This window comes from Dunckerocampus dactyliophorus, chromosome 11 (genome assembly GCF_027744805.1).
Source record: "Dunckerocampus dactyliophorus isolate RoL2022-P2 chromosome 11, RoL_Ddac_1.1, whole genome shotgun sequence".
NCBI lineage: Eukaryota > Metazoa > Chordata > Actinopteri > Syngnathiformes > Syngnathidae > Dunckerocampus > Dunckerocampus dactyliophorus.
This window is the reverse complement of record NC_072829.1, coordinates 20,182,271-20,197,347: the sequence shown is the minus strand read 5'-3', so window position 1 is coordinate 20,197,347 and position 15,077 is coordinate 20,182,271. Positions and strand designations below refer to the sequence as shown.

Sequence of the window (15,077 nt, the reverse complement as noted above, 5' to 3'; positions counted from 1 at the left end):
AGATAAGATAATTTAACAGTCTGTTTAGACACCCTTGAACATAAAACCTAACCTATGTGAAACTGGATAAGGTGTTATAAGTTGACTCAAGAGCACGTCTGGGAGTCACAATGGATCCTGTAAATCATATCATTGCATTATGAGTTATCTAAAGGCCCTAATTAAGTTGATATAGAGGTATATTCCCCAGTCCTACTGCCAGATAATGCCATTCATATTGATGAGTCTGCAGAACCATGATGAAGAACAGCCAATATATTCATACAAAACTATCTGCACATGGCAGCTCCGCAGTCGGAGGTGCCAACAAAATGTTCAAGTAATTGCAAATGAGTTATAGCTACGGTAAAACAATTGTTTAAACCTGTATGTCCTGATTTGGTCCAATTAGTGGCAGCACGGCGAGCTATTACCTGCACATGATCACAATGTAAACTTAACAAACAGACAGTTGTTTTAGGGAGTACAAATAAGCATTTAAATTAGCATGTATTTACAGTTGGCTTTCTGGTCACATGGCAAGTTCAGTCGTCACTTTATTTTAGCAGCTTTATTTTAATCATCTCCATGCAGCTCAGGAGGGAAACACATCTAACTAGCTGTCAAGATGCTAAACGCTGCAGTCATCTACTAGTCACTATTTACCGTGGCGTTGTTGTTTGGCAGATGGCGTACAAGGAGCTTCTTCTGACAGCTGTATTCCTCATATCAAGCTGATGACAGTAAACTATAACAAAAGCAAAACTACTCAAAGTATTACAACATTCAGTCAAGCTGAAATGAGAATTAACTTACATCGAGGCCTGTCACAATAACACATGGAGCTGGTCGATAATTGTCCTACAAATTATTGTTGACAATCGATATAAGATTTTTGAGACCGTTTTTCATTGATGGTATGGAATAATAATGAGAGAACATCGTATCAAAAGCAATAAACTTTCATTTCTGAAGAGTATTCAACATTGTAATTGGGATGTCAGCAGCTTTTAAATAAATTAAACAACAATACAATTAAAAACACAAAAAAAGACAAAGAAAAATCAATGAAAATAAAATGAACTGCAATGGAAAAAAAAAACCTCCAATAAAAAACACACACAGTTATGTAGCGTATTGTTAAACTAATGTGGGGGGTCCTATTTGAGCTGGCCCACATATCTGTGGTGGCAGAGTAAAATGAATTTTTTCTGATGTCCTTCAACACGTCTCCTTTTACTCGGTTACACAGTTACAGAGACATGTTGTACATGCACATTCTCCCAGGCAATTTGTACTGTCTGTCAAACATTTTTAACATTTCCCGAAATCTTTTGCAATGTAGCCAGCAACACTGACTGACTGTCGGGACTAAGGCTCCTTTCAACCTCCGTTTTTGGTGCGTAGTTGGTCGTATTCCCCTGCTTCCTCGTCACTACTTTCGAACAAATGCGTCACCTCAGTTCATCGGTGTTCATGAAATACTCCCGAAATATTCCCACACTGGGGATGTGGCATTCACCTTTGACACTATCACTTTTGTGCCGTCATTCATGTTAACGTACTGTATGCTGGCTCACAAGGCTAATTTGCTGCTAGCCAAGGTAGCCGCTCCTCCACATACAGGGACAAAGAAAGGAGGAGACGACAGGAGGGTTCACTCTCTCCATTCATTCCGCTGTAGCACCAACGTGCACAGACAGCTGCAGAGTGAACCCTCTTGTCATCCAGCCTAAAAGAGAGACGAGGAATCTTGAAACATGAATGCATGCACATGTCAATTTATTGAGGCCGCTGAAAATGATCAGAGTAGTTTGGTTTTTTTATTGTTCAATTAATCGATTTTATTGATTATCATGACAAGCTTGCTTATATCAGACTTTGTCTTCTGATTCCCAGTGAGTCTTTTGAGCGGCTACGGTCACCGTGTGTCATGTGTTGGAACCGAATGTTTGTAGAGCACGACTGTAGTTAGGATCCCAGGATGCACTTACAGAGACAGTGGAAGTGGAACAACAAAAAAAACACAGACAGTAGGGGAAAAACAATCTGAACTAGCCGGGAAAAAACACTGGACATAAACTGGTGGGCAAAATGGCCAAAGGGGAAAAAATAGCCGGTGGAACGCGTCCTCGAAGACGCATCTGCAGAAAAAGGATGATACACAGTAAAACAAAATACATCACGGATTCCAAAGAACAGGAGCTGTAGGTGAAGGAGATCTAGGATCACGTATAGACCAAGAACAACAAATCACAGAATAAGAAGGGTGGCCGATGGTGATGAGAACCATGGTCGTCCTGTGGGACCGCTCACGATATAACTTGACAATCTACGGTGAGGCAACACAAGCAAAGGCGAGTCACAAAATAAAAACCAGGACAACACATAACACAACGTGACACATACAAGAGAGCTTCGTTCCCCTCCACAAGTGCAAACCATCGCCCCAAACCATTCAAGGCGTCTATAGTGGAAAAGTGTATGAGTGCTGTTTTTGAGGCACAGGAAAGGGAAAGTATTAGAAACATTTCGAAGTGTGATGCAGGGCTGTTCAATACCGCACCAATTAAAATGCAGCATTATTGTCTTAGTGGTAAGTGGAGAACCCTCCAACCATTGAAGTATGGAAATAATTGCGTTTTTATGTTTACTGTGTGTGTTCTGTATGATCATAATTGAACAGCATTCCCACAAAATCTATTCTTTCTCATGGATAAAAATGACCTGGTGTCCTGAGAGTAAAATAGGTATTCCAGTCAAAGCTAAATTATTCTCTCACTCTACTCCTCCGTGGTTTGGTGCTTTCATTAAACACTGTGCCGTCCATCACAAACTTTGGCCCTGTAGTCTGTCTCGTCTCTTCACTCGGCTTGCCAATAACTAGGGATTTCACTGCAGCATTTCATGATCCCCTTCCACCATAGGCTCACCTCATGTTCTATTGTGCAGCATATTTTTCCCAATCAAGGTAAGAAAAAATACATTGTCTCCTCCTTACAGCACACAAAATAGTATAACCTGAACTCAGCTTGCTCTATTTTCATACCAGGACCCAAAGTGAATTCAATGACCACATCAATGAAAATTCATGAATTTTCTCCATCTCATACTCCAGCAATTGTATCTGGAGCCCCTTTTTGCATATGTTTACATAATCAATTTCTTTTTTTTTTCTAATTCTATTACGACGGGAACAAAGAGGGGGGCACTTTAGAAGGTGCAATTTACATAAACATTGGCTTGAGATAGGCAACTGTCTGATGGAGGCTGAATAGTGATCATAAGATTTGTGTGTGTGTGCGTGTGTGTGTTTGTGGCTGGAACCACCAAGAGAGTAAATGTACAATTTTCAACATGTAAGCGAGGGGGTCAGAACAGAAACAGTCCGCCTATCTTCACTTAAAGAATTACATGGTGTTTGAGGCAAGTTTGCATTGAAGTGGCACTTGGCTCAAAAGCATATGACATTTGAATTACGTAATTTAGCCACAAAACTGCAAATGGCAACTCCATGCATAAATAATGCATCACAGTAGGCGTGAGCTCATACTGTGCACGTCCACACACATTTCAGAGGCCCATCATTAACATTACTCCCAGCAATGATAAAGACCCAAATTGGCTGATTTCATGCACTGCTGTTGAGAGTACAGTCTGTGTTTCGAAGAAAAAAAAAACTGACAAGCTAAGCTTGCTTGTTGCATTGGACTTTGACAAAATGGTAAACTATGTTGATGTGAAAGTAGACTTTCAACAGTGGAGATGTGTGCCTTCAACATCAATATTAAGTTTATTAGGACAAATGCAAAAACAATTAAATTCATTGTTTAGTTTTTTTTACCATTATTTTTAGCGGTGTCGAATCTTACAAAATGTGTCTTTATCACCAATTTCCTAGGCCTTTTAAGGAACTTTGATTTTTGTACCAACTGTACCGACGGAGGATGCAGTGTGGGAGAAAGTATTGTAATTTGATCAGTGTATGTGCCACTGTTGGGTCAAAGTTGTCTTCTGCACTGATTCATGTACATGGGAACATCGGTTAAAAGGATGGTTCAGATTTTTTGATATGAAGTTGTATGGCATCCCCATCACCAGTGTAGTCCATCAATGGTGACTTACCCCCCCCACTTTGTTCTGTGAACGGAGTTCTGGTCGGATTTCGGTGAGGAGGAACATATTTCCGGTTAGTTGCTGGCATCACTGAAGTAAAGAGTTTGGCTTCTCAAAAGAATATGCTAACAAAAAAGTCAGACCTTATTTCTTCACCTTTCGTATCACTACGCGCTCTCGCTTGTTCATTTTTGTGTATGTGTTCCACAGGGGAGGAAGACCGTCGCAGCAGTCTCCATCCGCGCGTAAAAACACAGTGGAACACCCACACAACAAAGGACAGACAAGACTGACTGAGCGGTCTGACTACTTTATTAGCAACGGTTTTGTGATGCAAATGTATTGCTCTTTTGAGCGTATATTCTTTTGAAAAGCCAAACTCTTTACAGCAACTAACTGGAACTGCGTTCCTCCCCGCCGAAATCCAACCAGAACTCTGCTCACGGAACAAAGTAGGGGGTAAGTCACTGTTGATACACTACATCGCCGATGGGGATGTCATACAAACGCATGTCAAAAAATCCAAACTATCCCTTTAAGATACGTGCCGGTCAGCGTGATTTTCGGTTAACATTGGAAATTTACACCAAAACGTTGCCTCGGTTTGCAGATGTTTTCCAGTTAGCATGCAAATGGAGCACGTCTTATCATCTACATCAGATCCACAACGGTCGCTGAATTGAGAGCAGCCGTGGAACGTGAATGCACGCAAATACCAATGTAATTGTTTCGTGATGTGTGCAGTTCCATTGCTCCGCCTTCCGCATCCTGCTCCTGTCCCCAGACGGGACGTCAGTTTGACAAAAGACAGTGACAAAAGAATAATGTGATTTTTGTAAATTCTTAAAACTTGTGGTTCGTTTTCAATTTGTTGAAAATGTACATGGAAAATAAAACAGCACTTTGATAGTGTCAAAACCTGGCATTTTCGAAAAATGGTTTCAACCATTAAAAAGCCTAATTTCAGCTATGCAGAAGAGCTGTTAAAGAACCTTTTATCAGCCAGCTCCATTTGGTTCCTGATTTGAATTCCCCACCCAGGTGCAAATCAGTTCTCTATTTTAGCAAATCAGGCCAAATCAGAATGGGCTTTGAAACAGCGCTACCTCCGAAGCTCAAAATGACTTGTCCGAGGGAGACCTGCACTGTAAACTGTTGGTTCTGGGGCGAAAAGGGAATATAATTGCAATGATTGAAGCTCACAGGTGCAGCCTGCTTTACATTCATTCAAGATTTGCACAATGCTGGGTGACACGATATCAACCAGCATAAAGCTGCTGCCCTCTATACTTTGTCTGTCAAACTGCTAACAAGTACAAATTATTTTTAATGGTAGGCCATACCATCCCACCAAGCTACTACTCACAAACAAACACACTTGTACACACACACTGACACAGCAAATTATACACATTTGCTAACACACACCTTCATAATGACCTTTATCAGGGGAAGTACATTTAGTTTAATGGATGACTGCAAATGACCGCATAGCATCACCAAGATGCATTCTGTCGCCCTGTGCAACTTATTTTTAAGACATAACAAGTGGAGCATGACTACCCCAAATGAACAAAATACATCCCCCATTAGGCTTCAGTTCACACAATGACTATTGTTCCTTTCGTCAAGCGGAAGAAAACAAATGTCTGAGGTAGTAGAATTATATTGATTTCACAATTTGTATATTTTTAATTGATACTTTTTCTCATTTGACTTCTATGAATGGAAACATACGTGGAATTATTACATTCTGCCTCTGTAGTTGAATAAGTAACTGGCACACTCGTGGTAATTGCACATCTTAAAAATAAACCAGCACAAACACAATGAATCCAAAAACATGGATCATACTGTATGTATTACCCACAGCATATAATATACCACTGGCGGGCAGTGAATTTCATACGTAGGCCTTTAGTGGGGACTCAAGTGACCTAATCCACCTCTTAATATCACCACTATCACGCCGCAATTATACAAACCATTAGGCATTACAGAATTGGGGATGAATACCATTATTACTAAAGCAAGAAACACAGTTAACCCTTTATCTTCGAATATATTGTCTCTGTAAACTCCAAACCTCTGCACTACAATATCATTTGGAGCGGTTCAGAATCAATATTTATCTAATAAAATGAAAAATTCAAAAACTAAGGAGTGTGCGCCCAAGAAGTTTGCTCCTTAGAGGCTGTAAGCCAGTTGTACCGTTCGTAAGCACTGGTCTGGAAGTGGTGAACAAACCCTCTCCCGGCTGTGACAAGCTAGCTAGCTTCAGAGTTGGTCTACCTTTCCTTATGATGTGTAGCTTTTTCAGAAAAATCCACCTTGAAAATAGATTTTGAAGAATGTTCGACACCAATACATTTTTTGTCGTCCGTCTGCCATTGTGGGCTTTATTGTGTACCAAGCGCTACAGGCTTTTCTTCTTCTGTTGTTGATTGGCAGCTGGCAAGCAACATTTGGTGTGCATCACTGTCCCTTTCTGTTTGTCAAATATTGTTTTGTTTTGCTCTTATCAACCAAAAATGCTGACATTGCTGTTGACATGCTCGCTGGCGCTGTGACGTGAATCTGAAATCTGATTGGTTAAAAAAAAAACAGCCACATTGCTAATGTTGCTAGTTTGTATGTGACATGGGCCAGCACTCCTGATTCTGAAGGCCCTGGGCATATTACGTTGACATGGCAACATATAGAAGCTGAAATCTGATTGGACAAAAAAAATCTTACAAACACCTACACTACTGGAAGCAGAAGCAGTGAAGCAAAGACGCACTATGAAATGAAGATGTTGAGAAAAAAATTCATACAATTTGATGGAAAACTATCATTTAAGTTGTAAATGTAGGTCAGTGTTTCTGATAGTGTTTAGGCCAGCAGAGAGGACTTTGCTGGCCCTGACCACCACATCACTGCTAAAATCTGATTGGACAAAAAAAAAAAAAAATCGAACATACATGCACTGGAAACAGTGCAGCCAAGAGACACGCTACTAAATGAATAAACGGACTGTTGGGAGTAAATGAATATAATTTAATTGAAAAAATAGAATATAATGTATTGAGACTACCTGATTTTGCTGCATAGGAAGGCAAGCCGAAACAAGCTCAAAACACAGTAGTACATTACAATATGGCATGCATGAGACAGACATTGATCTAATTAGAATGCAGCACCATATTGGCCCCCCACATCTGTCATAATATCAAGTAACAAACATGTTATTGGGTTTCTAGTTATGGACTAACTGAGATAGATTTTCATGTCTGCTTCAGCCTCTCGCGTCAATCCATCTTTCTTTGAGATCATGTAGATTGCTATAGCACAGGCCCAGCACTTATGGGGAAACATGGGCATTTCATGTGTAATTGCTAGTTACGGGATGTTAATTGTGTGGATTGACAGCCTGTGGGATGTGATAGTAGAAAGGTGGACTCTTTACTCACAGTGTGAAATTAAATTGATATTCAATTTGTTTGTGGCTATTGTCATTGTAGCTGGGTTTTTGGAAAAAAGATAATTCTATTTGTAGGATAGATCTTTTTCTAGTTAGAACAAGCATGGATGGTGCTAAGAATCAATTTGTTTGCTCTCTCAGGACTTCTGGAATTTTCTCCTGTCCTCCTCCGATACTTCATCTCAGGTATGGATGTAACAACAACGTCATAAAGCGGGGGTCTCAAACTCAATGTACCAGGGGGCTGCTGGAGGTGGGCCACATCAAGTATTCCACCAACAAGTACAACTGATCCAATAACGGTTCTTCAGAACATCGGCTTCTCTTGCCTAGTCCTTGTTGGCAGTGTTTCCTCGCTGAGAAGGAATTCCCAGCATGCCTTGTGGCACTTGTTTTGTAAAACATAGCTAAAGTGTTTAGAATTAACATCATTGTTGTTTATTACTCCCCTAGTAGTTGCCCTATGCATGTTTACTTACCTGTTTCATGTTTGTGTTCGCACTGTGATTGTAGGTACTGTTCTGTCGAGTGGACCCCCCACATAGATTTTGATGTCACGTAGGGGGACACAAAATATGGTCCGGGCCTCGAGTTTGAGACCTCTGATATAAAGCGTCTGTATGTAGAATAACACTTTCGTAGAAACTGTCTAGAGCTTTCTCTATATAGGAGAGTAACACTTTCTTTTGTCTTTTTTTAAAGTGGGAGGGAGACAACCAAAGAAGAAGCCGACTGGTAATATTCAATGATGTATTGCAGTGTTTGGTACACTACAGTTGCTGTAGGCACTTGGCTCCAGCTAGATGTGGAGTCATTTGTGGTTGTGTAGTCTTGTTTGTCGTCTTAGAAGCCCCTTGTGTCTTCTAGTGCACGCTACAAGTTTTTGTTGCGATCTTTTAAAGAGCAGACGAGAAGATCCAGCAGATGAGTTCCATCACTTTAATTCCTCTTCGTCTGATTGCTCCTGATGAGTCACAGTTGACCGAGTCACACAGCTGTGTGATTCTCAGTGCGCTTATTCATACAGTATGCCGCCACCATGACAGCTTCTTGTCGCCGGTCTCCTCCCCATCTCTTTCCCATCCTCACAAACTGCTAATGAAGTGAATCAATTCTGTGTTTTTTTCCTTATCTCTCTACCCCAACAGCTGATGGTGAGAAATTGCATCCACAATACTCTTTTAATTAGTATAAAGAATGAATTGGTTGAGCATGCCTTTTCCCGTAATTGCTTTTTCCTCAGCTTGGATTTAATTGGGCAGTGGTACGTTGCTATTGATCTCTTTTGATGTGCTTTAATTTGGATAATTTTATCTATTTATTTTGGGTGAGACAAGTCAGTTTGTCTTGAAAGGAGTTGAGGTAGGGACAGTGTTAGGCAACCTGGCTGGTGCTGCAGCACTTTATTCAGTTAGCCTCGGGTTCCAGCATGCAGAGGTGACTATAGGTGAGATGTTCTGACCCGGAGGCAGTATTACAGTTCCATTACTATGTAGAGACTGCATGTGAGCAGCACTTTCATCCCACATCAACATCTTATGAGTGCAAAAGCGGAGCATAAAGTCAGGGACCGAGGCATTCTATGATGTCCTTAACAAGCCTGTAGGCCACCACATATTCCTTCCAGCAGCTACTTTGTAGTTTGTCACTGATTCATTCTGTGTCATCTCTCCCCTCCTGTGTGCATCAAGAAAAAGCAATTTTCAACCTCCTCCGTTGTTTTATAATTAGTTTGCCTCTCTGCGTGTGATTGTAGATTTGTTTGCTAGGTGAGTGTGTTTGTTTGTGCAGTCACTTGTGTGAATGGCTCCATTTGCCAGCCACAGCCCTTCACTCCACCTGTGTAACTGCTGTGCCTCCCTTACAGGGGGGACATTTACCCTGGCCGAGCTGGGAGTGTGCGAGCAAACGCCCGTTCCGCATCCTGCCCCTGTCCCCTACTGCCCGGAACTGGGGCTCCTCCAGAGGGGCTACTCCCTCAGTGCTGGCTCCGATGCAGACTCTGACCCAGACGGCCCACTGTCACCTGACAGAGCCATCCAACTTTGGGCCGGAGGAGGAAGAGTTAAGTCCCGCCGCAGCTCAGGAGTGTCCAGTCATGAGAACTCGGCCCTGACGCTCACCGATTCTGAGAATGACAATAAGTCTGACGATGAATCAGGTAGGAAACCTGCATTGTGGGTCATGATAACATATTATCATATGTGCAACTGACCTGAGAACAAAAGACCTAGATATAAAATAAACTGGGCGTAATAATGCCAAACCAATTAATAAACATTCAAGTAGACTACATTAAATAGACACTTCAGTCTGTGAACCTGCACAAACTAATAACATTCAATTCAACAAAGATTCAGATCAGTTCTGATTTTGCTCAAAAGCACCTTGATAGTGCTCAGCAAGCAGACACAGGTGGTCCTTGGTTTACGGCATTTGTTGTTATGGCATTCCGTGTTTACGAACACGCTCGCTCAAATTAATTAGAAAATTAATTTTGGTCTATCAACGTCAGACTCTCTCACTCTTTAACACTACACATAACTGCCAGGTCGTTAGAGCATCTTTGAACATGAGGATCTGCTACTATGAAAGTGAGAGTAATAACTAAGCAGCATAGTGTTTTCTGTGTGTTATTTTTTTCATTTAATTCTGGTATTTAGTGTCCTTCATGTGTTCTGTGTACAGTCTTGAATTTAGCTAAGAGTTCCGACTTCAGCCTTGTTTACACTTGCATGCATTTCATCCCTGCAGTGGTACATTTGCGTGCCAATGGCGTGCCAATGAGTAAACTCGATAACTCGATAACAAGTGTTAAGTATGTATAAACTGTGCGGGGCTGCGTGACAGTGTGCAAAGAAACTTTTGAAATGTTTGTGCCACGCAAAATTTCTGTGAAGAAGTCGTAAATACAACACGCCTCAACCTATATCCAAACAATGCGGGTGGTGTATATTAAAGCATGTCTACGTGTGTCTCATTCACATGATTGGGTTAACTTTTCCACCATCTGTTGAAGCAAGTTGAGGGGAATGCTCAAGTAATTTCTGTCGCCTCTTGGATCTTCCTTGTGCATCTCTGTTAATAAGTGATCATAATGCCCAAAGCAATGTCTTCTGGTCAGCATTTCCCTTTCCCACACTGTTCGTGCCTTCTTTATTCTCGTTTATTAACCCTTCCTGCTATTTGCACATTCTCTTTCTGCTATTAGAGCTTCTTCTCTGGAGTTCAACATCTTGTTGGTTTCTTGCAAGTAGAGAAATTAATGAAGCTTTACACTGAATTTTGACTTGTCAACGCATCATGGGAACGAAACTCGTTCATAACCCAAGGATCACCTGGATGAATAGGACCCTTAACTCCCGTTTCTCAAAGTGATATACTTATGGATCAAACTATTACCTCCCCACAAAAAATAACAATGCTATATTATAGAGGTATTATTCTAACAAAGGTGATGATTGGGTTTGTAGTGTACAGTGGTGGAGAACTGCACTGCAATATTATATGATATGAGAGGCAAGATTTGCCCTTGCATTGGATCTTACCAGCTTGCACAGGTGTACCAATGCTGAAGCAGAACAACAAGCATAACGGTGTGAATTTGCACTTCATCGGGTTGCCACTACAGCATCAGAATGTTGAGTTACATTCTGTAACATGTTATAACACCTATCCAACGTGGCAGCGCTTCCTCTGCAATCACAACTTGAGCTGCTGTATGACTACATCAGTCACACTCGACTCATTATGGTTAAATGTTAAATCTGACATGAGATAAGCTAAATCACATTATGTTGGGCTAAATTTGCTTGTTGCTCTTTAAACAAGCTCATCTAATCTTGGACCCTTTCCGCACAAGATAGCAACCAAGAATAGGTTCAAGAAGTACAGAGAAATTAGGAGACAGGGACGACAGAAAGTCACGTGGCGGGACAAGATTGTCGAATGTGTCTGCATTACATGGATAAAAGTAGCTCATGACATGAAAAAAGATGGTGGCAGATTAGGGAAGCCTTCACCCTTCAGTGAGCTGACAATGGCTATAATATGATGATGATGAGAAGAAACCAAAAATTATCATTTTGGTATTTGAGTGTTGGTTCCCAGTAGAATCAATTTGAAAGGTTCCCAGAGGGATCTTCTTCCTCCAGCAACTTTGTTTATTGCAGACATCCTATTTTCTTGTTAATCCTGAAGTAGTCGCAAACCTCATTGTGGGGTTCTCAGATGTCTCAACAGAGGTTAATGAAAAATAGATGGAAGAAACAAACAGCGACCTAATTAATTACATTTTCATCAGCCGCCTGAACAGATGTGCTGAAACCTCTGTCATACGAGACGTATGTCAACTGATCAAACTACTCGACACCCATTAAACACATCATGAAACGCCTTACCTGAGATGCACCTCTCATCCCAATGGCTGATAATTGGTTTGTGGTTAATTACCAAGCTAATCTTGCAACCCACAATATCTGCGGCAGACGCCGCCTAAGCCTTTTGAGGCTTTAAAAATTAACATTTTAATCTGGCAGTAAATTATGATTATCATCTGCTGGCAGTATGTGTGACTGCGTTATATTGTTGTCATAAAATGTCTTTTCTTGCACTTTAGAAGTAAACAAAAGTGGCAACTTATTGATTTTGCTGCTTTTTGCTTGTTCTACTACTCGACAGGAGAGCTTTGTCAATCTGCTACTCCCACTCAAATATCTAGTTATCAAATCATTTAGGTTAATTTTGTTTATGGGTGATTCTCCTGAAAGGAATACCAGATAGAGTGCCTATTCTTTGAGGGGCATAACGCACAGACTTCAGTGATTTGACGCTATAGCCATATAAAAATATACTGCAAACACATTGAATAAGGAGGGGAAATAGTGTTGAATACTTTATTCGTGTCTGTTGTGTATAAAACACGATATGATGTCCATTTCAGCCCGTTTGCGCGTCACCATTTTGTGTCATGCAAAGGTTTGTCACAAAGACAATGAAAGGAATAATACAAAACAGTGGAACTTACGTTTCAGCTCCTGCTAGTTCCAATTGTGACATCTCATTGCGCATCAAGCGCATTATGCTGCATCAAAAACATGTACTCAGACTAAACGCCGACAAAACATTACACTTAGGTAACGTAAACAGTGTAGTCCACACACAATGTAACTAAAATTGAAGCGAGGAAGACTTTATGCAAATAAACTGACATCTCCATCCGCTAGCTCTGTGTTACGTCAAATACACGACGTCATTACGTCACATCCTGGTCGGTCAGCCTAACAACACCGAAAATGGTAAGCTGTGAAAAGAAAACTTCACAGAAACAGCCTCACCATCATAAATTGTAATAAATAGTGTGCGCAATTCCACTTTTCCATTCAACTCAAGGAACGGGGAGGCACTTAATCACACCGAAGCACATGTAAAAAGTCACCCATCATAGCGCACGTGTGCAGGAACTTCCACATACGCAGCAAGTTCGGCAGCCGAGCTGTAGATGCTCGCGTAACACCCAAGAGTCAAATATGCTCAACTCTATGTCGAGTACCATGAGTCAGTGAAACTCGAGTTTTTGTCCAGTACCGTGATTCAGTGAAACTCGAGTTTTTGTCCAGTACCGTGATTCAGTGAAACTCAGGTCTTCAGCAAGTACCCATGAGTCAGTGAAACTCAAGTATACATGACGGACTCGTTAATCAGTGAAACTAGAGTCTTCGTCGAGTAACATGAATCAGTGAAACTCAAATCTTAGTTGAGTAACCGTGAGTCAGTGAAACTCAAGTTTTTGTCGAGTACCAGTGTGTTAGTGAAACTCAAGTCTACATGAAGTACTCGTGAATCAGTGAAACTAAATTTTTCGTCAAGTAACATGAATCAGTGAAACTCGAATCTTAGTTGAAAACTGTGAGTAAGTTAATCTAGAGTTTTCGTCAAATACCTGTGAGTCAGTAAAACTCAAGTTTTTATTGTGTACCAGTGAGTCAGTGAAGCTTGACTATTTGTCAAGTACCGTGAGTCAGTGAAACTTAAGTCTTTAGCATGTACCGATGAGTCAGTGAAACTCAAGTCTACATGACGTACTGATGAATCGGTGAAACTCAAGTCTTTGTCGAGTAACAGGAATCAGTGAAACTCAAGTCTTTGTTGAGTAACCATGAGTCAGTGAATCTAGAATTTTTGTCAAGTACCTGTGAGTCAGTGAAACTAAAGTTTTCGTCAAGTACCCGTGAGTCAGTGAAACTCAAGTCTATGTCAAGTATTTGTGAGTCAATGAAACTAAAGTCTTCATCGAGTAACGTGAATCAGTGAAACTTGAGTGTTTCTGAAATGCCGTGAGTCAGTGAAACTTGAGTCTTTGTCGAGCACCCGTGATGTAGCTCGGGTAGGAAGGGGAAAGGAGAGTTGATTTGAGCAAGGACCAGATCTGTTGCTTAATCCACGTGGTTAATACATTCATACAAATGCTATTAGAGAAACAGTTGCACAATTAACAGACAAGTTACGTTGTTTGAATTTAGCTAGCTGTAGCAGGGGTGAGTAAGTGGAAGAGTTAATGGTGACGATGACAAGTGAGTCCCGCCCTCGCGAGTTTCAAACAACTCGTTCACGACTCGCACATCTGTACCGGACAATTCTAAAGTTCCGCTGTCTTTCACGTAACAACAGTTCACAACATTGACGCTACTCATAGTCGGGTAAGTCTGGTTTGCCTTAACGTGTGCTGTTTTTATGTTTTATGTATGTTCTGTATCTGATTGGGAAAAAATATGCTTACAATTTTCAACTTCAAAAGTTTTGTATGTTGAAGTGTGTACAGGTCCAGTGGCTCGAAGCTTTTGGCTCGAGTGCTGGAGAGATCAGAGGCAGTGAGGACGCCAGATAAAAGTGCCAAGTGTGTGTGTGTGAGTGTGTCTGATAAAGCCACTTGCTAAGCTACTTAGTCATTTTGAATGAAAAACACCCCACCTCTGCTCCTGCATTTGGTCCAAACATAACACGTGACACTGATGGCACCTCAAAGCACCCAGAAGTACGACTGCACTTCCCCCCAGGCCTAAACAATATGAGTTTGTGTGTGTTTGTGTGTGTATTCTTTCTGGCTACAGGTATGTGAGCGCGTATAAATGTTGCACATGTGTATAAAAATGTGAAACAGGAGCAACAACAGTGTCAAAACAACAGGGGGAGGATGTTAGAGTCTAATAATAGAGCTTGACTGAGACAGACAGAGAAACATCATAAACACATGCTAACAAATCAAAAAGATGGTGACGTGCCAAAACGCCAAGATGCACCTCTCTCATCTCACTGCGTCTTAACTAAGCTTCCAAAGTCTCGCTTCTTCCATCCGCTTCCTTTTCCTCCTCTTCATCACCTTCTAAGCTTTTTCGTCTGTCTTCTCTTATCTCTTGCTGCGTGTCTCACCATCTCTCTGCACGCTGCTGTCAGGTGAGTGACTGACAGGTGTCAATGTAAAGGTCTAGGGTTCCCATCAAGGTGGGAGTCTACGTGTTAG

General features: G+C 41.2%; 1 protein-coding gene across 14 annotated transcripts in view; it reads left to right on the top strand.

The window, feature by feature from the left end:
- Window positions 1-15,077, top strand: part of tenm2a (teneurin transmembrane protein 2a) — a 296,346-nt gene that overhangs the window by 89,439 nt on the left and 191,830 nt on the right. For 9 of the 14 annotated variants that reach the window (XM_054791378.1, XM_054791391.1, XM_054791390.1 and 6 more), the window contains exons 3-5: window positions 7,700-7,744; window positions 8,261-8,293; window positions 9,426-9,719. In XM_054791378.1, the coding sequence (XP_054647353.1) occupies window positions 7,700-7,744; window positions 8,261-8,293; window positions 9,426-9,719 (372 nt within the window). The remainder of the gene's footprint in view (window positions 1-7,699; window positions 7,745-8,260; window positions 8,294-9,425; window positions 9,720-15,077) is intronic. The other 5 variants (XM_054791392.1, XM_054791387.1, XM_054791386.1 and 2 more) reach the window with 1 other exon arrangement.